At 35.2% G+C, this 22936-nt stretch overlaps 2 protein-coding genes across 2 annotated transcripts; both read left to right on the top strand.

Moving 5' to 3' along the window:
* Positions 1-8787: 8787 nt before the first annotated feature.
* LOC146135226 (sialate:O-sulfotransferase 1-like) lies at positions 8788-13294 on the top strand. The gene is made up of 5 exons (XM_083395712.1): positions 8788-8899; positions 9245-9434; positions 10261-10505; positions 12060-12269; positions 12906-13294. Exons 1-5 carry the CDS (start codon positions 8788-8790, stop codon positions 13292-13294), a joined length of 1146 nt encoding a protein of 381 aa, XP_083251838.1.
* A 4445-nt stretch (positions 13295-17739) lies between these two features.
* LOC146135225 (neural cell adhesion molecule 2-like) lies at positions 17740-21969 on the top strand. The gene is made up of 5 exons (XM_083395711.1): positions 17740-17896; positions 19801-19985; positions 20475-20586; positions 21242-21420; positions 21869-21969. The coding sequence occupies exons 1-5, from the start codon at positions 17799-17801 to the stop codon at positions 21967-21969; spliced, it is 675 nt and encodes a 224-aa protein (XP_083251837.1). The 5' UTR covers positions 17740-17798.
* The last annotated feature ends 967 nt before the right edge of the window (positions 21970-22936 follow it).

The raw sequence follows: 22936 nt of genomic DNA, 5'->3' as shown, positions 1-22936 counted from the left end.
AAATTTCAGATAATGGCTCCTGAACATAAATATAACCTGTAACCTGTTCTGGTTTTTAAGCAATCAGTTGCCTGCCGCAGTTTACAGCCTTTGGTCGCTGCGCCTACCACAATATTTTGTTAATATTTAATCAACTGCGTCACTGGATGCTTAAGAGGCCTAACTTTTTGATGTTTTTCTAGTAACATTGTAATGTTACAAGAAGTTCTAGCTACATATACGTAATGGCTTTAACTTTTTTAGCAAAGTTTTACAAGGATTTCATTCACCTTGACAAAACCAAAATCGATTTATAAGCAAATTGTATAAAATCGCAAAACAGATTTTGATCAAAAAATAAAACAAACTATTCAAACGGCATTTGTGTTGTTTTGACAGTGTTGAAGTCCTAAGTCAATGACTTGATTTAGGTGCACTTTCCTGCTTTTAAATGACTTGACTTGAGTCTTTTGTATAAACTGACTTGACTTGACTTAAGTCTTTTGGACAAATGGCTTGAATTTAATATACATGTTTTCATAAGGCATGGTATAGGATTGGATTATTTGTCTTAAGTTTTGCAAACAAAACAAATTGTTTGCTATACGTTTTGTGTTATGTGTTAGTAGAGCTACTGCTCACATTCGGACTGGTTTACCACGTTTAAGTTTATGAGTTGAAAATTGACTTACTTTAATTTTAAATTGACCTGGACTTGATTTGTTATTTATTCAAAAACTCAAATCGACTTGAATTTGACTTTGCTTGTTTACAACACTTTGTTCTAGTTTGAAGTTTATTTCGCACAGATTCGAAGAGTGTAAGAACATAAGGTGTAAGCGAAACTAAAAAGAAGTGCTTCATGCATTTTTGTTTTTGTCTGCTTGAGTAACGATGGCTGACGCTAGGTAGTCACAGAGTTGTAAAGGATATTTTCGTACTTTTGGCACTACAGCGTCATCTGTCAGCATTTTGGAAAAGCATAGCAGAGGCCTGAAACATAATCTGTTTCATCACTTCGTTTTCTTTCTTCATTTCGGCGATGAGCCCTGCTTCTTTGTTTTTGTGCGGGAAAACTTTACTGGGAACTTTCTCCCCCAGAAAGCTACAGAGAGGCCCCCAACCGTCGGTGACCTTGTACACCAGAAGTTTGTCCTTGGGAGTATGCTGGAATAAAGTAAAATTGATTAAGGTATTTTAAGTTAGCAAACTTCAAATAACAGGAAACAGTGTTTTAATAGGTAGTTTTTCTTTGCGGGCGTGCTGTAATAGAGATATAATATTTTGTTTACGTTGAGTTTTTTACCCTCTTTCCTTTTTTGGCGATAAATCGGAACAAATGACTGGCGCATAAAAACAAAAATATAAACAGGCGGAAAAAAGAAAAGAACGACTTGAAAAAAAAACATTTATTCGTATCCTTATCAAGCACGGGCTTCGTTTATATGTGACAGCTTGTATTATATCTGGGTTTCTCAATTTGCACGACAAAACATAACTTTAACCTCGCGAAGCAATATGCGTTGTTATGTCACAGGACTTCACAATTATCGGTATAATTGCGTAGTAAATCGTACAGCATTTGAAAATAAACAACTTTTAAATGTACTGTTGAGGTAAACGGTGAGTGCCTTTAACTGTTGTTTACTCTGCTTTTCATTTTATATTGATATTGAATAGGCAGTAAAGTTGTTTGTAATGAATGTTCTGTTAAATTTAGCCTTTCAGGTTACTACTTTTTGTTCTGTAAGAATTCTTGACTATATTGGTAAAAATCACAGTAAACAGAACTTATAAAAAACCCTTATTGCCTCTTAAACAAACAACCTGGGCAAATAGAGAAACTGTTATTACTATTAAAAAACAAAGTTACCTTTTTTGAAATTTGCTACAGAAAGTTAGTATATGTATAAAGGTAAAACTATTTTGTACAAAAATATTTCCACCTATAGCTTGTCTTTCTAAGCCTTAGTTTGAACACCAAGGTTAACATGGTGCGACTAAATTTACCTTGAGTACGTAATCATTGTGTTGTTTGTATGCTCGCTTCAGTTGCGTTTCACTTTTAAGACGGATCTGGTAAAAGGGCCAACCACTTACTTCGCCCACCTGCTGAACTAGAACACATGGAAAGTTGATTTCACAAGAAACTATTCAGCATCTGCATACAAAACCCTTCAACACGAAAAAAAAATGCTGAGGAAATTACGGATATGTCATGCAATTGTTTACATTATTAGGCTGTTTCAGGCAAAGTTAGACAACAGTAATAAAAGACCAAGATAGCGTCAAGTTATTTTTGCCGTTTCTTTTAATTAAGTTTTAATTTTTTTTTAAATAGATAGATATCTCGTTGATATCTTATAAGTAGGGCGATTATTTTTTGACATATTTTTTGAAAAAATTTTGTCAAAATTTGCACAATAGGTCAAAATTTGTCAAAATTATTTCAAGTCAAAATTGATTAAAAATGCACATAAATCGTTTACAAAATTCAGTATCGCGTTCCTGTTATCAAATATAGTTAATGATGTGGTAAAACAGGCAAGATAAATGTATTTTAAGCATGTAACTTTTCACCTACAAATCCAAGCCTACTGCAAAAGTGTTTTTTACACAACTTGAACCAGTTCATATTTTTGATCCAAAAAGTCAAAATCCAAAGTATATTAAAATAACACGAGCAAGTTCATTAATGTTTTTGAACTTTGGTATTTGATGCAGTTGATTTTGTAGACATGGGCGCATAAAAAGGATTAATAAATGTTTGTAAGAGTTACGTTAGGCCGGTTTCTTTTCCGCGGGGCAAACTGTCCCCCCCCCCCTCGCCAAAAAAATAATAATAATAATCATATATATACTGTTTGATAAAAACTTAAAAAAAAAAAAAGAAAAACAATCGTTAGTAATGCGTGTCGTTAACATTGGCCAGTAAGATTTTATAGGGGTAGCTTACAGAATACACCCATCACCCAATGTGTGTCAACCATATTTAAGGTCTTTGTGGACTACAGGACTTCAACCGAAGTCAGAAAACCTTCAATATCGTAATAAAACACAGTCGGTTTGGATAATTATTAAACCCAAACCTCTTCGGCTACTTTTCCGACCAGGTTTAACCACTCAATCCGGCTTCGAATATACAGCCATGTATTCCGCCGATTTACATAGCTAAGTTAGGGTGGATGTAACAGCAATACACACATAGGGGTATGATGCAACTGATACACTGATAAAGCGTGGTTGGAAAATATTCCACCATATGATAACTCAAATTATAAACTTTACCATTACTCACCCCTAACAACGACAAATATTCAGCTGACAAACCAGCGGCGCCTAAACATCGACAGCAAAACAACTTTTTTAGGCCTTGTTTCACTGAGTTAACTAACTTTTCCAACAGGTTTAAGTCCTATTCCGATGATTTGGGCCGTTTTCCGTTGTGGATATTTTTCAATTTTGTTGTGTGTGGGTATTAATACAATAGTATTACACAATACAATTTTATATTGCAGGCATCTTGTGTATTATATAATGGACGCCGTAATCGTTGGCCAATACAACTCCAGAAGGGCCTGATCACAGAATACACATTGTGTATATTTATGTTTTAGTTAAAATGGAATTCAACGCAAATTCTGTTTTAAATATTGCTGCTTTATACTAATATAGTACTTCATATATTTTTAAAAGAAAAAAAAATGATAAATATACGTTACAATTGATACTCGGAAATAATTCCAAGCTAATCCTATAGCGTACTGCTGCTATGTTAAGCTACTTTGTATTGATTGTCGTGTTAAGGGCAATTGAGATGTCTAAAAGCTCTACTTTTGTCGCTCGAATTAGAATACTTGAACTTGAAGAAGCAGTTGTTCTGCTGTCGTTGCTGTAGTTGCGTATTTAACTCTTCAACCAACGGTGCAGTTTTCGCTTACTAATAACGACGCAACATCAAACATGGAAAATCCTTGTTTTAAGTTCGCTAAGAGAAAGGAGAGAGAAAATAGAAACTTAAAAAATAGAACTAGAAAAAAGAAAAAAAAGAAAGACTTTGATACATCTGTGGGGATTGGGATTAGGGTGCAGCGTCTATAATAAATCTAGCTGATCAAAAGGTTTGTAAACAGTTCGGTATTTATTTCTGTCTATATAAGTGAGGTGCGGGCTTTGCGTTTAATCAAATTCGTAATGTGGCGATTGGTTTCTCACTTTTCGGCTACCACGGGTCGATTCTTTTTTTTTGCATACAGCTAATTTCACCTAGTCCTATACATGACTGTAATGCCTTCCCACCAAATAGTATTGTAAAAACCAAAGAATCCAAAGAATTATTTAAAAATAAACCAAAAGAATATTAAAAAGACAAATTGTTTGTTCAGACTGAGAATCTAAAAAAATATTTCGCTGGACAAGGTACGCTTTACATAAAACCTTCAATTGGATTGCAACTACTGCTATATTAAACGCACAAGCAATTTACAAATTTCAATAAAATTAGAATTAAGCACTGTGTTTAATTTGGTAAATCTATAGCTGTTCGTGGGAAACGACCTTTTTATGGACAGTTGTTTTTGGTGCTTTGTCACTCAGCGACATTTCTAGTTCGATTAAACAACATTGTGCATACATAACAACGGCAAAGTTAGTCAACGTTAGTATGATGACCGAAATTAACAGTCTTTTGTTGCAACCACTCTACCATTTCGAGTTGTGCCGGACTGTACTGTACAAAGGTACCATAGTAGGCTACATTATAACAATGGGAGCGTTGGCAAACGGTACGGAAATATGTGCAACGCACACACACGTCATTTATAAAAATGCGTGATGCATTTATGTCGAGTGTGACAGAGAGAGAATACCTGCGCGAAAAAAGAGGTTTATTGTAAAGAAAATTTGGGCGGTTTTCGGTTGAGAAGTTTTGTTTATTTTGTCGTATAAGAAAAAGCAGGTGTGTTTAATGAAAACAAACAATTTGTTTTGTTGTTGGTATAAAATCGTAAAATATGTCGGTACGTTGTCCAAATGTAGGTTTGGTGTGTTTTATTGCATAAAGTCAGGACCCTTGTTAGATTTATTTAAAAGTTGTTTACTGGTTCGCCCGACTGAATAGAAAAGAACTAACATGTTTACGTACGACCTAGTAATAATATCAAAGTCAATACAGAAGCAGGTATAATTGTAAACGTTACGAATAGATCTTTATTCATTTTCGACACTATATTAAAAAATGATGTTACAAGCTTAATAAAAATTAGTTGAAACGTTTGAAATGCCTTGATATTCTTATTTCTTAAAGCTTCTGTTTTAAGCACTAGATGGCTGCCCTACTATGCTTTAAATTTTGTGATAAAAACCTTTTATTGGTAATTAAGTAATCACCTTTCACTATTTGGAATCTGTTATACGTCGCTTTTATACTGCAACAATATCTATACTTAAACGTCCGTGTACCGTACTAATTCATCGAACTAGTTAACTAGATATATCTAGTTATTGAGTCTAAATCCGCACAATTGATTTTTTCATGTAGAAACTGTTTATTCTGACGAATTTGCTGTCTTGCTGTGCTCGGGGTTAATTCTGAAACAGCAAAAGTTATAATGGTCAAAGTGCCTCTGATCCGACTTTTTCGCAACCAAGTCTTGCCCTTAACCTTGCTCTTAACTGTTCTCCTGTATATGAAGAGACTTTCTGTTGCCCCCCTGAACGATCTCAATGTTAAAGAGGGACTACACTACAAAGTAAGGTAAAAGTCAATCTAGTTCATACATTATGCAATTACCAGCCGCAGTATTAAAGGCTTTGTTTTATTGACGATGGTCAAGGACTCAATTTATATTTTTGTGAAATACCCACTGTAAAGAAGTGACAATACCATGCCTATTCGTTTTTGAAAACGTGTTTAATGTAATCTTTATTTAATTTACTTCAAAAGAATTTGCAAAACAATGTTTTTTGTGGCGTTTTTGCGTCAGTGTCTAATGAGTTTTTGCCAATATATATAACAGACGCCATACTTTTAACGTCTGAGCGAAGTCGTGTATGCCATTTACTGAAGCTGTCTTCGACAGTATTAAACTCTATGTCTTAAACAATACTAAACCTTATTTTTGTGTCTTGTTTCTGCCAGGCATATCATGGAATCAGATAATCGTTCAAGAAATGTTCTTTTTTCAAGACATATATTTCAAATAATTTATGAAAGTTAATATTAACCAGAAGAAAGTGTTATTTAAATCATTGCTTCACCACTTCAATTGGCATACATCTAGTTTTGCTATTTACGGTTTACTTGACAGGAAGAGAAGTCAAGTGAATTCTTTAATCTTGGAACGACCACCCCGTTACCTCAGCGACTTGCCCCACGAAACAATTTGCGAGTGTGAGTGAAAAAATAGTTAATTTTCGCTTTTTTTTCTTTTTTAAATAAAGATTTTTAAATAAATAGTTTGAATTTAGCTCAAATTAAAAGAAAATCAAGGTTTAAACAAACCCGTTTAAAGTCTATAAGTGTGTTAGCATAAAGTGTAAAACTTCTTATTTTTACAACTGTCAGGCCTTTATCTGATTATATACTTGGTTTGCGTCTGTATAAATTATTAGGTAATTTGAACACACACAATTTCAGATTACAACAATAATAAGTCTGACTTTTTTGTGTATATATATTTTTTTTTTCACGCAGTTAATAAGATTTAAACATCCAAGTATAAAATGGTAATAAAAACTAAATCTCATAATTGCAGTCTAAACTTAAATTCATCAATTGGTTCTGAATACATTTAGCTTGCTGCAGGATGTATATCTATATAGTCTAGAACAGGGGTCGGCAACCTTTTTCTAGTCGCGGGCCAAAACCAAACTCAGAGAGGTCTCTGCGGGCCTTAAAAAAATTTTAACTAAGAATTGCGTTATTAAAATGTTAGAATAACTTTTAGAGACTTAAACACGCGATTAATTTATTTCTTGAAAATACTTACATCACCATTTGGTAGAATTTTCAATTGCTTTATGAAAGATTTTAACATCATCTTCAAAATTCGTGCTACTGCCAAATATCTTTTGATGAGATGGTTTTATCCAGAAACTAAAAATATAGGTGTACATGCAAGCTGCTGTTTACAACCAAACTTTTTACAGTTGTTCATCTCGGCTGCTTCAAAGCAAGCTCTGGAATCTACCAAAAAAGAAATTACTTCATGACTAGGAACTGGTGTGCTCGTCACTGCCGCCAGCGGTCAGTTGTTAAGCTCTGTATTTGTATTTTCTAATATTTCAAATTGCTGTAGTTTTTGTGGAAACTTATTGACAATATTTCGTCTAAACGCAGCAAAACTCTTACTTCGATATCGTTTTCTGGCGCCAGGGGTTTAAGTTTGTTTAGATCAGATCTGGGCAAACTACGGACCACTAAGCAAATTAAGCGAGTAATTTTTCATAAATCGTTTGTAAGTTATGGAAAATTTGTCGCTTTTGTCAAATGACAAAGTTCACTTAAGTCACATGTGGACTTGCGCCCTCTTGTGCATGAACACGCAGTCTAAATGACCGGTCTCAACAGACCTTATCTCAATCGCCTTCTCGCCCCAACCCATTATCTGACCTTCGTTGTGAGGTTCCAAAAGTGTTGTATTGACTTAAGTCAGTGACATGACTTAAGTTCACTTAAGTCACTAGTTTCAAACGACTTGACTTGACTTGACTTCTTTTGGATTCTTTGGACAAATAAAGTGCTTTCATTAAGCAAATTTATCATAAAATTGGGTTATTTATCTAAAGATTATAAAACAATTTGCTTGTTATATGTTGCGTTCTGTGTTATTTTTAGTTAAGATACTGCACATAATCGAACGAGTTTTTAAATAATTTAACGGCTAACTTTTATGACAAGGACTTGACTTGGAATTGACTTGCTCTAATTATGACTTGACTGGGACTTCATTAAAAAAATGACATGTTTACAACACTGGCTTGTCATACACTCCCCTTCAATAGAAGATTACCTATTCCTGGTTTAGCTATTAGTAACGCAAAGGGTGGTAAACTCATTCGAAAACGAGTAGCGAGTATTGAGTTATTAACAACGAGTAGAACTTTTTCTTTATAGTTTATGAAAACCATTCGATGGATATAAAATATATTTGTGACTTTATTTAATATATATTACATTTTTCGTTTTATCATGTTTATTTTGTTATTCGATGTGTATTTGTTTTATAATTTTTTTGTTTATCCTTACTTTATGAATTTTATACTCTTTTTATTTTATGGTAAATCGTTTTATATGGCTTGTCTTTGCTTTTCTGAACAAACTTTTTCATAGTGAAGCTTTGTTTTTTGTATATGACTTTTAATTTATGAAATATCTTTCAATATACAAGGAATAAACTTTATTTATTCTAGATCCATTATAATTACCAGAGTTATGTGTTGATTAATGTCGTGCCTGGTGACCACTTTTTACAATTTTTATTTACACGTTTACAGAAAAGTTTCTATTTATGCACTTTTTAATAAACAGGTTCAAAACTAGTATTTTGTTAAAATTTTAAAATGTCCCAGTCGTAAATTTACATTTTGTAAATTTACAGCTCTTGGAAGTGATTTGAAGTAGGCCCACTTTTCCTGTATAATTATATTTGTTTTTCAGCCAATAATTGTTTGTAGTGCAACTCGTGACAAAAAGTTTTTAATTAGCAATTCGATTTTATTCAATTTTTTAACAGAAACCATCCGTTCGCCGGCCTCTCTAACGGAGACACTTGCACGTGTTACAGCTCAATAATACGCAGCGCAAAAATGACGTCATCATTGTGTGACGTCACCTGCAGTGGAAACGAGTGGGAGGTTTGCGGGTCAATGCAAGGTGGAAACTCCCTGTTGCTTGTCAAGGGAACTTGTGTGGACACTGGTAAATGCAAAAACCATTTGACCTGTAGAAAATAGATAATGGGTTTACCTAGATTAAAAAATGACCTGTTGTACTTTTACGTTCTGTTATTTTGGTTACTTTGTCGTTGTTTTTGATTGCGTTCGTTCTGGTTACATGATTTTGTTATAACCTACTACTCTACATGTTCACGTTCTGGCTGTTTAGGTTACTTACTGGTTGTTTTAATTGTGTTCTGGTTTCATGATTTCTTGTGTTTATTTTGTTATCTGGTGGTTCATTTTGTTACGTACTGGTTGTTTTGGTTACTGACTGGTTGTTTTGGTAACGTCATTCATCCCCTTAAATTTATTTTTATTTCACCAGATAAAGTTACCGACGAATTCCTCGAGACGCGATACAAAGGCTGCTTCGGTCTCCCGCCACGTGATTCCTCGTTTCGCGCCTTCCAAGTGACGTCACCCCAGCATTGTTTCGTCACGTGCGAGCGATTGCGACACCCAGTGGCAGCTTACGGACAGGATGAAATATGTTTGTGTGGAAAAATGACAGGCAGGTATAAGATTTGTTGTAATCTTTGGAAATTAACACCTAAGATTGAAGTCCTAAGAAAGCTTTTGAACAAAAGATGCATAAAGTTATAAGTTGAAAACATAAAAATGATGAAAATTAGTTTCCAAGAACGAATCGAACAAATTCACTGGAAAATAAAATCAAACGATTTTATTCCAGCGTATTTCAAAACCAGTTTATGTTACTCGTACTTTCTGCTGGAAGTAAAATAATGTTTTTATATTAACCGGGCCGTGTCACTGTTTACCAGGCCATTCCGCCATATTCTTGAATTTGTTTTTGACAAATGTTTTAGTCGCATAATTGTGCACAACAACGATCTATAGGCCATCTAAGTTAACATATTTTAGACGTCTTGTTTTGACGTAATTTATGACATCTCTCTTCTGCGTGTCGATAAGAACATTTGTCATCGTTCTGGTGGGAAAATTAATTTATTTTCAGCCCTGTTTGCTTTAGTAATCTCGTCTATGATAGGTATAGCTTCAATTGGTTACTTGAAATTCGAACTGTTGCAAGGAGTCGACATGACAATTTTGTCTTTAATTTTTCAGACCAACAAAGTTAGTATTATCAAGTTTAAAAAGGCCAACAAATTTAAAGATCAAAATAACTTTTAACACAAACGGTAAAACTTCCTGTCGCCATTTTATCTAACACAGAAAATACATTTTATTTATCTCCGTCTTCAACAAGCTCGGTGTTAAGAAGGGTGAGGTGGTAGCGACTTGCTGCTGAAATTGCACTGCCTATCCGACCAACGTCCGGTAAAGCTTACATTTTATTCATCTCCGTCATTTCTTGCCAAGATTCAACCTCACCCATCAAAAGTCGAGTTGCGTCGACCTGAAAGATTCAGTGCAGCTTTACCGGACGTTGGTCGAAGACGAAAGATGCGGGAACGTCGGGTTTGTTCCTAAAGACTCCTCCCATGATAAGACGCTCCTGGTGTCTTACCCGGGATCCGGGAACACTTGGGTGAGATTCCTTCTTGAGAAGGCAAGCGGAATCTACACGTCAAGCATCTTCAATGATAACTCACTCTACGTAAAAGGTGACTTGAAATTGACTTGCTCTAATTATATATTAAGTTTTCTTTTACAAATATTTGACTGGGACTTAAGTTTTTTTTTTACAAATACTTGATTTGGACTTAAGTTTTGTTTTACAAATTACTTGACTGGGACTTCAGTCATTTCAAAATGACTTGTTACAACATTGATTTCTGATAAAATTTACACGTCAACCATCTTTAACGATAACTTACTCTGCGTCAAAGGTGTAGTTGTGATGCGGCTGTAGAGTAAAAATTTGTTAACATTTCTCAGTAAAAAGTTAAAATGTCTCATTTTTAGAAATGTTTCCTTAAAGAAACTAATTTCGCAATTTACCCTCAGATAAATTATTTTAATGGAAGAGCCAACTTTCGCATCGCTAACAATATTTAATCTATAAAAATAATAGTGTTTTTTTAATAAAGTTTCACATCTCTACAAATGTTGCCTAGATCAGTGCTCTTTAACCTGTTTTGGTTTTTGTGAACCCTTAAAGTTGTTGTGTCGAACTCATGCACACTGTTTAATAAATATAACACTGAGATAAAAATCTATTGAAAAATCATTATGTATATCAATATAATCAGGTCATTTAAGTTGTACACACTTTCGGTGAGAGTTCGATTATGGCTACAGGCTGCTTGCAAGTACTATTGGATTTCATACAGCATTCAAACTTTTCACAAAACACAGGAATACAACTTGCACCACAAAAAATGGTTCATTCAAAAGTTTGTGATGCACCCTTGTATACCCTTTCGTACTGGTGCACCCCATGCATATTTTGGTGCGCCCTAGGGTGCACCGTGCACGCTGGTTGAAGAGCACTGGCCTAGAAAATACTATTTAGAATAGTGAGCCACAAAAACAGTTTAAAGACCTATGGTTGAAGTTTACCCATAATTTATATTATGGACTTCAATAATATCGCTTTAAAGCCGATACCCGATTTGGTCGTATGAGTACTCGTTCGATACTTGTGGTATCGGCAGAGATGCTATACTAAAATAACATATGGATGTCATCCATCATATGGGTTCGACAAATACTTTTAAACGTTTAGCCATTTAAACTTTTGTATTTATGCTTGAGCATTGTATTGATGTCATTTAGTATCAGATCGGCTAGCGAATATTTTAACACTTTAGCGTTTTGGAATCGGAATAAAATGTATCGGACTTTCCTGATTCGTTTTGCACAGTGGTTGTCAACCTTTTTTCCTTTCGTGGCCCATTTTCGTTGCACAAAAATTCTGTGGCCCAATAAATTTGATGAATGAACAAAAGAACAAAATATAGCGGAGCATATAACAATAAATTTACGTTTCATTTACATTCCTACTCGATTTCTCCCCAAGCCATTATTTTTGTAAAACTAGGTATAGTGACACAAATGAAACTAAATTCTTCAATAAATCTAGCTTTTTTTTAATTGGTCTGTGGCCCATCTAAAAAGTTTCCATGGCCTAACAGTGAGCCATGGCCCACTGGTTGAGAACCGCTGGCTTAGCAAGACTTAAAACTCGGCAATAATTTGATTGTTTTCCCTACTAGGTTACCTTGGCGAGGCCTCGCGAGAAAAGACCGTGTTCGTGAAAGAGCATCTCTTCACCGGCGTGATGCCCAACATGACTCACGCTCCCGACGTGATACTTCTCATCAGGAATCCCTACCGAGCCCTGCTCTCCTTCTTAAACTTCATGTACTCAGGAGGCTTTCACATGCGCTCCATTCCTCACGAGCTCTTCAAGCACGGGAAACATGGTGAGCGCGTGAAAACTCATCATGTGATTGTATGACGTGATTATGAATCACGTAATATTGATCCTATGATAATTACATGGTGTAGACCAGAGTTGGATCAATTGTAATTTGTAATCGTAATTGATGTAATTAACTACAATTTTCAATGTAACTGTAAATGTAATGTAATTTAGGCATTTTCATTTTGTGTTATTATACTTGTCGTTCTAATTTGCTAAACTTTTGGCTCAATACATAGATATTAAGAAAATTTAAGTTTTAAGGCCAAAAATTGTAAATCTAAATCACAAGTATCGCACGATGTATGTAATATTACATTGTATATCACATTAATGTTTTTACGTGGTTCGAGGTATATGGCAAAATGACGTGTATTAAAGGATGTTTAAAATAATTTTGCGAATCATATGGAAGTAACTAATTAAAGCCAATAACATATGTGATACATAACACGTAACAATAAACATATTTTAATGTGAACTTTTTCAAAGCTTCATTGTTTCATTCTTTCAAAATCGACTGAGATTTGCGTAATAGACTGTCGGCATTGCTTTAAGCTTTTCCTACTAAAACATTTTCCCGATTCTGATCAATTAAAAAAATTAAAAAAAACGTGAATTTGTAACACTTTCGCAGCAATCACGGTCGAGTCAATCCAGAAACCAATCAAGGAATGGACTACGGTCATAAGATCAGTGATGAACTGCCCGAAGAGAAAACTTGTGATGTACTACGAGGACATTGTGGAAAACCCGATCGAAAGTTCAAGGGAGATGCTCAAATTCTCCAGCAACAAAATCGTACAACCAATAGACTTGGAAGAGAGACTCGCCTGTCTCAGTCAAGACCTTACTGGGATGTTCAAAAGGCAAAAGGCCAAGTTTGACTTTAATCCGTTTATTCGAAAAGTGAGCGTTGAACTGAACAGGGCAATTATCGAAATGAGGCGGTTTCTTAAAGAGGCAGGAGTTGAAAAAGAAATGCCGCCTTATGAATTGGACGAGGATTATGCAAATGTGGGTTAGACTTCATCCAGATATGTTTTCGTGGTGCATTTTGTTAAGCAAACTAGCACTGTCATGAATAGTTTGCAAACCTTGCAGCAGGTTGTAAACAAGTCATTTCAAAATGATCTTAAGTCTCAGTAAGGCCATTTGCAAAACACTTAAGTCCCAGTCAAGTCATTTTCAAACTAACTTAAGTCCAAGTCCAGTCTACTAACTTAAGCCAAAGTCCAGTCATTTTCAACAAATATCAAGTCCGAGTCAAATGTCATTATAGTGACGCAAACCAATTTCAAGTCACAGTAGTGGCTTTAAAGTTAATGTTAAATTTACAAAAGGTGTAAACACGTTTACTCTGACCGATATTGCGCAGAGGAAAGACAGAAAACAAAACTTATAACAAACTAACATTTATTACATTTATTAATTTACCTAAATAACGTAATTTTACTCAAATGATTTAATTAATGCGCTTTAACATACGTCAAGTCGTATTTTAAAGTCAAGTCATTTTAAAAACAGTTACTTAAGAGCATTTAAATATTATACTTTTGATATTATGAATTTCAGGTGATAAAATACTTAAAGTAATAATAATATGTATGTTATATATTTAGGTCAAATTAAACAAATGGTTTTATGTTTTGTACCTGCTGTTATAAAAAGTCTAAAAATCATCTGGTTGAAAAACAAGAATATTTCTTTTACAATTTCTGGTTTTTGCGGATTTATTGAATTCGCTAGTGATTTAGCTTGTGTGGAAGTGTGCCAACATTGTTTCCATTTTATCGAATCGCTAGAAACTTTAGCGGATATGACTCTTGTGAATATCATGCAATCTTGCGATACTGAAATCTGAACGTCTTCTTATCGCCACTAAGAATAATAAAATAAATGACTTTCTCTGCAAAGGGACAAGGCTCTTTTGAAGACCAGTCTAAGTAAGCCCGAATCTCCAGCTGTCTTTCAATGCCTCCCTGCTAAATCGTAACTTCTATTGTGTGTTTTATCTCGCCTCTTTTGTCTATCCCATTGGTTTGTGGTGCATATATTTAAATAAAAAAATTGCAAAACTGTATTGATTGAAAGAATGTTATTTCTTGCGTCTTTTTCTGCATTTTTTCCGCTGTGTGTTTTCTATAAATTGTACTAGGTCCGTTCGTTGTCATTCACCCTGAAAAAGGCGATTTGAATAGGTTGCTGAAACGTTGGTTATGAATTACATTTATTAGAGAAGCTGTATTTATACAATATCCATTCTTCGTCCAACTACAACATCACGCCAATGCCCCAAAGGAGAAATGTTTTCACACACCGACAAATGAAATGCTCCATTCTCAACGACGTAGTGCATTCGGTACTTTCCCTCGTGAGTTATCAAGAGCCGCCGAATATTTCCGTTACGTCACGGTGAATCCCCTGGTTTCGATGGCTGGCTTGTGATCAGTCGTCAGCTGTTGCTGGTAAGTACATGAGGCTAGATCACGAATTGCTGTAAAGTGGAAAATTACTTGTTCTTTACAGAATGAAATTGCGGTAAGGCTAGGGTTGTAAGAATGATAAGAACTCGGACTGTATAGACACAGTATCGAGATATTATTTTTTTTAAGGTTGAATTTGCTTGAACTTGTTACAAAACTTGCACATTACAGCAATGCGTTTGGAGGCCAAGGCAGTATAGAACAGTAACACAATTTTTTTCTACTAAGTTAAGCAAAAAAGTACTTGTGCTTTACAAAATAAATTTGCTGTCAGTCACGAGCTAAAAGGTAAAAACTGATATATTTAGGCAAAGTTCTGGTTAGGTTACATTTGATTTAAAATGCCAGCAAAACGTAATTAAACCTTACTGAATTTTCAATGTAGCCCATTGCATGACTGTTAAAAAAGTAAAGTTAAGTAATCACGGAATTTTGATTGGGAAAGCTGCGTCCGAAGTAATGGCAAACACAAAATCATTAATTTAACTTGGGTTATGGAATGGTGTTGCCGCTAAGCAGTGCGAGCAAGGCGTATTTCAACTATGCTTAATGTATAGAGTTTGCAGTTAACAGCAATATTTTTTTTCTAATCCGGACCTGCCCAGTCGTCGGCAGCTTGTTTACAAACTGTGACGTAACAATAGGGCACGCGAGGAATGTCGCAACACGACTTTTGCGCAACCTTGACTCTGACCTTGACAACACAGGGAAATTAGCTTCAAGGCTTTTTGACTAATTTAAATAATTTTTCCAATAACTTTTACTTTTAGTTTAAACGATTATAAAATTACACTGGGTCTGACACAATTAAAAATTTACCAACACAACCGGGAATAAACGTCTAAAACTCCATTATTTTTTCCCTTCTAATGATTTTGGATAAAATTGCACACGTTTGATTTTGAACAATCAAAGGATACATGACGCAGTACGCACATCATGCTATCGTATGCTTGGTGCCTTTGAGCCTGAAAAATTCCCTAATTCCTGCTATGTACTTATTACGCGAGGGTGGGAAAAAGCCCTACCAAGGTAAGCAGAAACGTGCTTGTAGTTTAAAGTACGAATGTAATCTAAAAGTTCTAGCCGTTGTCAATTTCCAAGAACTTTCCTCTGTCCATAATCACGTGTGCAGCGTAAAACCACAGCCACAACAGCCTGGAGCAACTTAAGGCGTTTGAATCTACCGGTAATGAGTCGGCAGATTGTGCAGATAAATGCCTTTCAGCACAGCCTATAAGCAAACGTTCTTACAGCTGGAGGTGCTATAGTTGCTTAGGAAGCGTTAGAAATATGTTTAAAAGTCGGCTGTGTTGATATGTGATGCTTCACCATTTGTTGTAAAGACTTGACTTTGCGCGAGGTACCTTAACTGCTAAAAATTTTGACAGATAGTTTACTATATTTATTGAGCTGATAATTTAAGTCGCAGATTTGGTTTCTGTTTTATCGAATTGTGTGGTTTTACCAGAGCGTAACATCGACACCACATCGGCACCTTTTTATCTTATTTACACCTAACTGACATATTACATCGCCTTCTTTTGCTGTTACCTTTGTTCTTTTTCTTCTTTTTTGTGTTTTATCGCTTTTACCTTGCCTTATAATGGCACGAAATATATTCCTGAAGGTTTGTAAATAACGAAATGTTGATTCTGTTGAATAGTATATATTTTTTTGAATTACTAAAAAACGTGGAACGTGGATTGTATTCCAAAATGAATATACTAATATTTTAAAGAATAATCACAGCATTTTTTCTTCTAGATCTAGACCTTTAAACACTTGTAATCTCTTATAGCTATAAAGGACTGTTAAAATGGCGTCAATCCTCAATATGTTAGTTTTGTTGGGTCTTTGCGCAAACGAAGGTGAGTACGAAACCAGCAAAAAATATCACTTAGGGGTTTCGAATTTCCTACTTTAACGTCCAGTTATTTGCAGTGTTGTCGTCGCAAGGTGTCGCTGGAGTTCACTCCAAATTCGGAAAACCTCTTGTATTTGTTAAACAAGGCCACGACATCAACTTTAGAGAAAAGAGAAAGACTAACACAACACCCACGCCAGGACCGAGTACTAATGGTTTTACTTTTTTGCTAGGTTGTAACTATTTCTAAACAAATAGTGGAAATGTTTCGTAAAACGACCTAAAGTGTGTTGATTTATCAACAAATGACGAGTAATTGCCAGTGTAGTAATAACTTAAATCGTTGACTTGACTTAAGTGCACTCAAATCACACTTTTCAAATGACTTGACTTGACTGAAGTATTGCGACTAAAATGACTTGACTTGACTGAAGTATTGCGACTAAAATGACTTGACTTGACTGAAGTATTGCGACTAAAATGACTTGACTTGCCTGAAGTATTGCGACTAAAATGACTTGACTTGACCTGAACATTTTGAAAAAATGACTTGACTTGGACTTCAGTCATTTTGCCAAATATATTGGACTAAATTAAGTGTTGTTCAGTAAATTTAACTGTCTATGGCGTTTGTGTTATTTTTTAGTGGAATTGTTGTTTATAACCAAACGAGTTTTCCAATTTTAATGATTTAACGTTTTGCTTTTATGTCAATGACATGATTTAAAGTTGACTTGCTTTCATAATGACTTGACTTGAGCAACCGTAACTTGCGGACTGGGACTTTTTGCATTTGCAAAAGACTTAAGTTCGACTTAAATTATTTTTAGATGACTTGACTGGGAGATGAGTCTTTTTAAAACGACTTGTTCACAATACGGTAATTGTCAAACGTTGACATACGATAAATACGTTAGATTTATTAACCTTGCTATTTTGATATAACCTGTTCAACTTTTTGTCTATATAAAACTCTATTTCAAGTTTAATTGTGGCCCCTCGGTTGGGCAAAGTTTTGTATATCATTGTGTTGTTTCTGTGTTTTTCGTTTGGTTAAATTTTTAGCGAATTTAACAAGAAAAAAACACCTATGGTGTAAAATGGAGTTTCTTATATACTTATACGCATTTTCTAAAATCTGGTATTTTGTGATTTAGTTGGGGCCAGTACCATTTCAATGATTCCAAGCCTGTTGGACTTTACTTTGTACGGCTACACCAAGGAAGTCTATTGCAGGTCAAGAGGAAATCCTACACCAGTCGTTAATTGGCTGAGGTGCGTTTAGGCTGTTAAAGAGTAACATTTCCGTCAGTTGTGATACCAAACGTGCTTTGTGACAGGTTTTGTCGTCGATTAAGGCGATAGACTTTTGTACTCTTTGATTAATGCTTCGCAATACTTAAATTGGTTATTTACCTGCAGCATTTTCATCAGTTGTGATACCGAACGTGCCTTTTAACATGTTTTTGTCGTCGACGTAAACATTTCTGCTATTTGATTACTGCTTTGTAATAATTGACGAGCTCCACATAAGAACAACATTAACATCTGATTAAAAACCACAGTTCAGAATAAGACCAAAATAGGACTAATACTTCGTAATAACGTCTAAATTGAAATACGTCTTCAACTCGTCAAAACAAGACCTAAATGGCCATAATCAGGCATGTACAAGGTTTTCCTTAAGTAGATCACTAACTTGCCTAATTATTTTAACCCTAACACAATTTCTAACCTTCAACATTACTCCTCACTATCCCCAAACACCTGTTCTTAAAACAGCGGCACCCTAACGGTGAGACAAACTGGACGATTAAACGTCGATAGCTAAATTAATTTAGGTAAGCATTCCGAAAGGTTAGATTCAGATTTAGATGTTCTTCTGTCGTGGATATTACTATGTATTTGGCTTTAATATGTCGTTTGTATTAATGCGATGGTATTGTAATTATTATGCTTTAAATATTGTTGTGTTGTAACTTAGATTATTTGGTTGATTGACGTGACATGACTTTAGTACAGTGGTTCTCAACCGGGGTGCCGCGGCATCCTGGGGTGCCATTTCTAATGCTCAGGGGTACCGCGAAATATTTGGAAATCTCGAGAAATTTGATTTTGCCTATTAGTGGTAAGCATTTTGATACAAACTCTTTGTGTATGATTATAATAAATGAAAATACATTTTCCGCCATGCGCGGAATTGATTGTGGTTTTCAAGTTTAGTTTATAGTGACATTTCAGTAAATTACTCCACGAAAATTCTAGTCGGGGTGCCGCAATGTATCATTTTTTATGGGAGATTTTTTATGGGAGAGTAAGCCGTAAAAGGTTGAGAACCACTGCTAGTAAAACAAATCGGCTTTATATTGATTTGGATTTAATAGCTTACTCTATTGAACCTTAAACCGTGCGTCGCGACGTCCTGATGCGTCGCTTTAATTTTTTAAAGGGGGCCACAATGATTCCGTTTTGTATTCCAAACCAATTGCGACAATAACCTGCTTGCAGATAATACTTTTCCATTACCAATTCAACACAACTGTTACCAATCCAACACAACTGTTACCAATTCAACACAACTGTTACCAATCCAACACAACTGTTACCAATCCAACACAACTGTTACCAATCCAACACAACTGTTACCAATCCAACACAACTGTTACCAATCCAACACAACTATTACCAATTCAACACAACTGTTACCAATCCAACACAACTGTTACCAATCCAACACAATTGTTACCAATCCAACACAACTGTTACCAATCCAACACAACTGTTACCAATCCAACACAACTGTTACTAATCCAACACAACTGTTATCAATCCAACACAACTGTTACCAATCCAACACAACTGTTACCAATCCAACACAACTGTTACCAATCCAACACAACTGTTATCAATCCAACACAACTGTTACCAATCCAACACAACTGTTACTAATCCAACACAACTGTTATCAATCCAACACAACTGTTACCAATCCAACACAACTGTTACCAATCCAACACAACTGTTACCAATCCAACACAACTGTTAGGATAAAAATGCAGCATTGGATTATAAATTTATGATGGTCAAATTTTAACTCCCCCCTAGTGCTTTGGTTAAATTTCCAACCCCGCCTAGGGGTAACCCCGGTTTAGAACCTCTGTCCCATTATAACGTTACAGAAATGGAGTTCCAGTGACAAGCAACCCAAGCGTAAACGTTCACCAGTCCGATTCGTCGGATGAGACGTACGTGTCAAAAACCCTCACAGTTAAGATGGTGGATGTTGCTGACGGTGGAAGCTACGTTTGTCAAGTAGCCAAGAATTCTGTCGGGGGTGAATTGACGTTGACTTTGAACGTCACAGGTGATTTTTTATTTAAAAACAATTAAAATAATTTACAATAACTTTCTAGTTTTAAGACTCTGACAAAGGAATGTGTGAAAATTTACAAAGTTTCGTTATAAAGTCATTTTTTTAAATTGCAAAAAAATAAAAAAAATTTGAAAAATAAGTAAAAAAGAATGACTAAAAGGAGAAAAACAGGTGTAAACTGGTGTTTCTCAATTATTTTGTCTCGCGACGCCTATGAAAGTTTGTTGGACTTGTGGCGCACACAGCGATAGGAATTTACCTAATTTTATTATTCATATGTTGAAACAGAAAACCATTATTATGAATCGGTTTAGTTTCTCAAAATTCAATACAAATACATTTGTCATAGAATAATATACCTGGAAGCGTTTCAATACCACAATAATGTTTATATACAAAATATAATCACTATATGTGACGCCCTTGAAAGATTAAAACAACTATCGAAAAAACTAACACTCGATATTTCAAAACTTCTAGTTCAACCAAACCTGACGATATCGACCACTGCTATGGATGCAAAGAATGGGGAAACCAAGTCTGTGAGCTGCGTCAGCTCCGGTAATCCAACTCCAAGCATCAAATGGAGAAGGTGAGTACTGATAAAAACGTGTCTGTGTCTCAGTGTCGTGTTTTGTAGAGTACTTAATACAAAGCTCACAGCAAGGTACTTGTAGCCCTTTATTCTCAAGTTAGTTTGATTTTTTTGGGTGGGGTTGGTGACCTTTACACCTTGGACGTTCGTTGATGTAAGTTAAGCCATATTTGCAAACAATTATTTAAATTTAGTTCCCTATCACAACCAGCATGTTTTTTCCCTTTAAAAAAACATCCACGTGGGTTACATGGTTTAGTTGCTTTATCTGGCCTGTTAAGCCACTAACTTGAAGTTGCAAGTACGAACAGGATGCAGTAGGCAACGGTGCCATGGCCGGTCCTTGACTTGCTCCCCTCTTAGCCTGTGTAGTTAAGTTGGTATAACGATCCCGGTATGACCAACGTTGTGAGTTAGAACCTCATCACATACTATAGTTTCACGAACAGGATGCAGCGACGGTTCCGGTATGACCGAGGTCGTCAGTTCGCACCTCACCGCAGGCTAGTTGTTTTCCTAGCCTGGACATGCTTGCACTGTTATCCTGATTAGTCCTACCGATGTCAATAATAAGGTTTCCGAAGGTACCCGGTATATAAAATCAACTTTTTATTTTATTTTATTTTAGGGTCTTAAGTTGATTTTTTTGCAGAGAAGGCGTACCGGCATATTGTTGTACAAGCGGGTCGTACTCGCAAACTAACGTGGTAGAAGCTTACACAGTGATATCCACCCTCAACATTACAGCAACCGAGGCCACAGTTGGTGGAGTTTATTATTGCGAGGCATACAATGGCGGACTGCTCAAAACGAAACAAGTTAAACTGACTGGTAAGTATTGCTTAGTGAACTGAATCAAGATTTTACACAAATAAAAGTAAGGATGTCGAAATAGCCCGTGATGGCATTTTCTACTTGATAGAACTATTTGTGAAGGCGTGGATCAATTTAAAGGGTTATTGTGATGTCTGTTTTATTTGAAAACAATATTGTTCGTAAAGTTGTTGAAATGCATTATAGGCCTACTACCCCTTATTCAAGAAATGCCTTATTCTGTTTACAAGAACTTTAAGAGTGTTAAATGAACTAAACAAATAACACTTCAAAGAGTTTGCCTAAAAATAATTAAAAAGGCGATGTTACCATTTCTGCGTTATGTTCGTTTTTAGATAAAGCCATCAAGGTAGTTAACATATTTTTCATTTTGTTGCCTATTTATTTTTCTAACGTCTTTCGGATAGATTAGTACACTTTAGTCCTAATTTTCTGTTGTTTACAGTTCCTCAACCGCCTATTAACAACCTCGGGCTGTATATCGGGGTCGGGGTCGCAGGATTTGTCCTTCTTTGTTCTGCCATTGCTGCGATATTGTGCAGGTAACAACTAATCTCAGCTTTAGAACGAAAATTATATTCTGGTTAAGTGATAATTCGGAAAAATGTTAAAATATGGAATAGAATAGGAAAAACATGGGGTCTGAAAATGAAAGGCTACGGCAAAAAACATTTGTGTTAAAAATGCTTTAAGTTAAATGCATATAATTTCTACAATGGTTAATAAAATATGCTAAAACGTGTTCTTTGGTGGCCCAATAAATCATTTTCGATGATAGACAAAAATAATTTTGGGATTATTTTTACAGGACAAAAGCTTGCAAGAAAAACAGTCACAATAACGGGTCCCTGGCTTACTAGATGAATAACTGATATCACCAGCCTGAGGTTTCACTATCCAACACGACAATGGTCGTATTCCAGAAAAATTATTTTAGAATAGTCTTACTACGACGTCACTAACAACAATTCAAACAGTATTCTCTTGAGGATTTGTTCGCAAAATTTGTAACTTACGAGTGTTTTCACAGTTTTTGACTTTTTTTATAAATGAAATTTACAGACCGCTTAGTGTATCATGTTTTAAGCCTGGCCAGTTGAATGTAACCATTGTAAGATGTTGTTGTACGAACGCTTTAATGTGCTATTTAAACTCAGGTTACATATGTCGATAGAGCTGACCAGCGTATTTATTTTACGTCACATTTGCCAATTAAACCCAATGTGTTACTTTGTCCAGCATTTATGTCTGATAAACAAAACCTCAAATACTTACAACTTTAAACATGATACGTCATCAGTTAAATATAGTGGTTATATCAGTGAGTGAGCGTAATGAAATGAAACCTAAACTGGTATTGAACTGCAAGTATTGTAATACTTTTTGTGTTCTCAGTATGCCCGCCATAATTTTATTGCCTATGTTATTTGCTATTTACGCTTACAGCCTTTATTACTTTAACTACATTAAAAAATGTTTTCGTAATTTTTTTATTTACAAATTTTACCCACGT

This window comes from Ascidiella aspersa, chromosome 8 (genome assembly GCF_963924565.1).
Source record: "Ascidiella aspersa chromosome 8, kaAscAspe10.2, whole genome shotgun sequence".
In the NCBI taxonomy this organism is placed as follows: domain Eukaryota; kingdom Metazoa; phylum Chordata; class Ascidiacea; order Phlebobranchia; family Ascidiidae; genus Ascidiella; species Ascidiella aspersa.
The sequence above is the reverse complement of the archived record's forward strand: the minus strand, read 5'-3'. Positions and strand labels throughout refer to the sequence as shown.

What these genes read in the sequence shown, in the direction of transcription:
- LOC146135226 (XM_083395712.1), top strand. Translation starts at nt 8,788, where the DNA reads ATGACGTCATCATTGTGTGACGTCACCTGCAGTGGAAACGAGTGGGAG. An exon ending in GGGAACTTGTGTGGACACTG is followed by an intron (nt 8,900 to 9,244) that starts GTAAATGCAAAA and finishes TTATTTCACCAG; the next exon opens with ATAAAGTTACCGACGAATTC. An exon ending in TAACTCACTCTACGTAAAAG is followed by an intron (nt 10,506 to 12,059) that starts GTGACTTGAAAT and finishes TTTCCCTACTAG; the next exon opens with GTTACCTTGGCGAGGCCTCG.
- LOC146135225 (XM_083395711.1), top strand. Translation starts at nt 17,799, where the DNA reads ATGATTCCAAGCCTGTTGGACTTTACTTTGTACGGCTACACCAAGGAA. An exon ending in GTTGACTTTGAACGTCACAG is followed by an intron (nt 19,986 to 20,474) that starts GTGATTTTTTAT and finishes CAAAACTTCTAG; the next exon opens with TTCAACCAAACCTGACGATA. An exon ending in CCAAGCATCAAATGGAGAAG is followed by an intron (nt 20,587 to 21,241) that starts GTGAGTACTGAT and finishes ATTTTTTTGCAG; the next exon opens with AGAAGGCGTACCGGCATATT.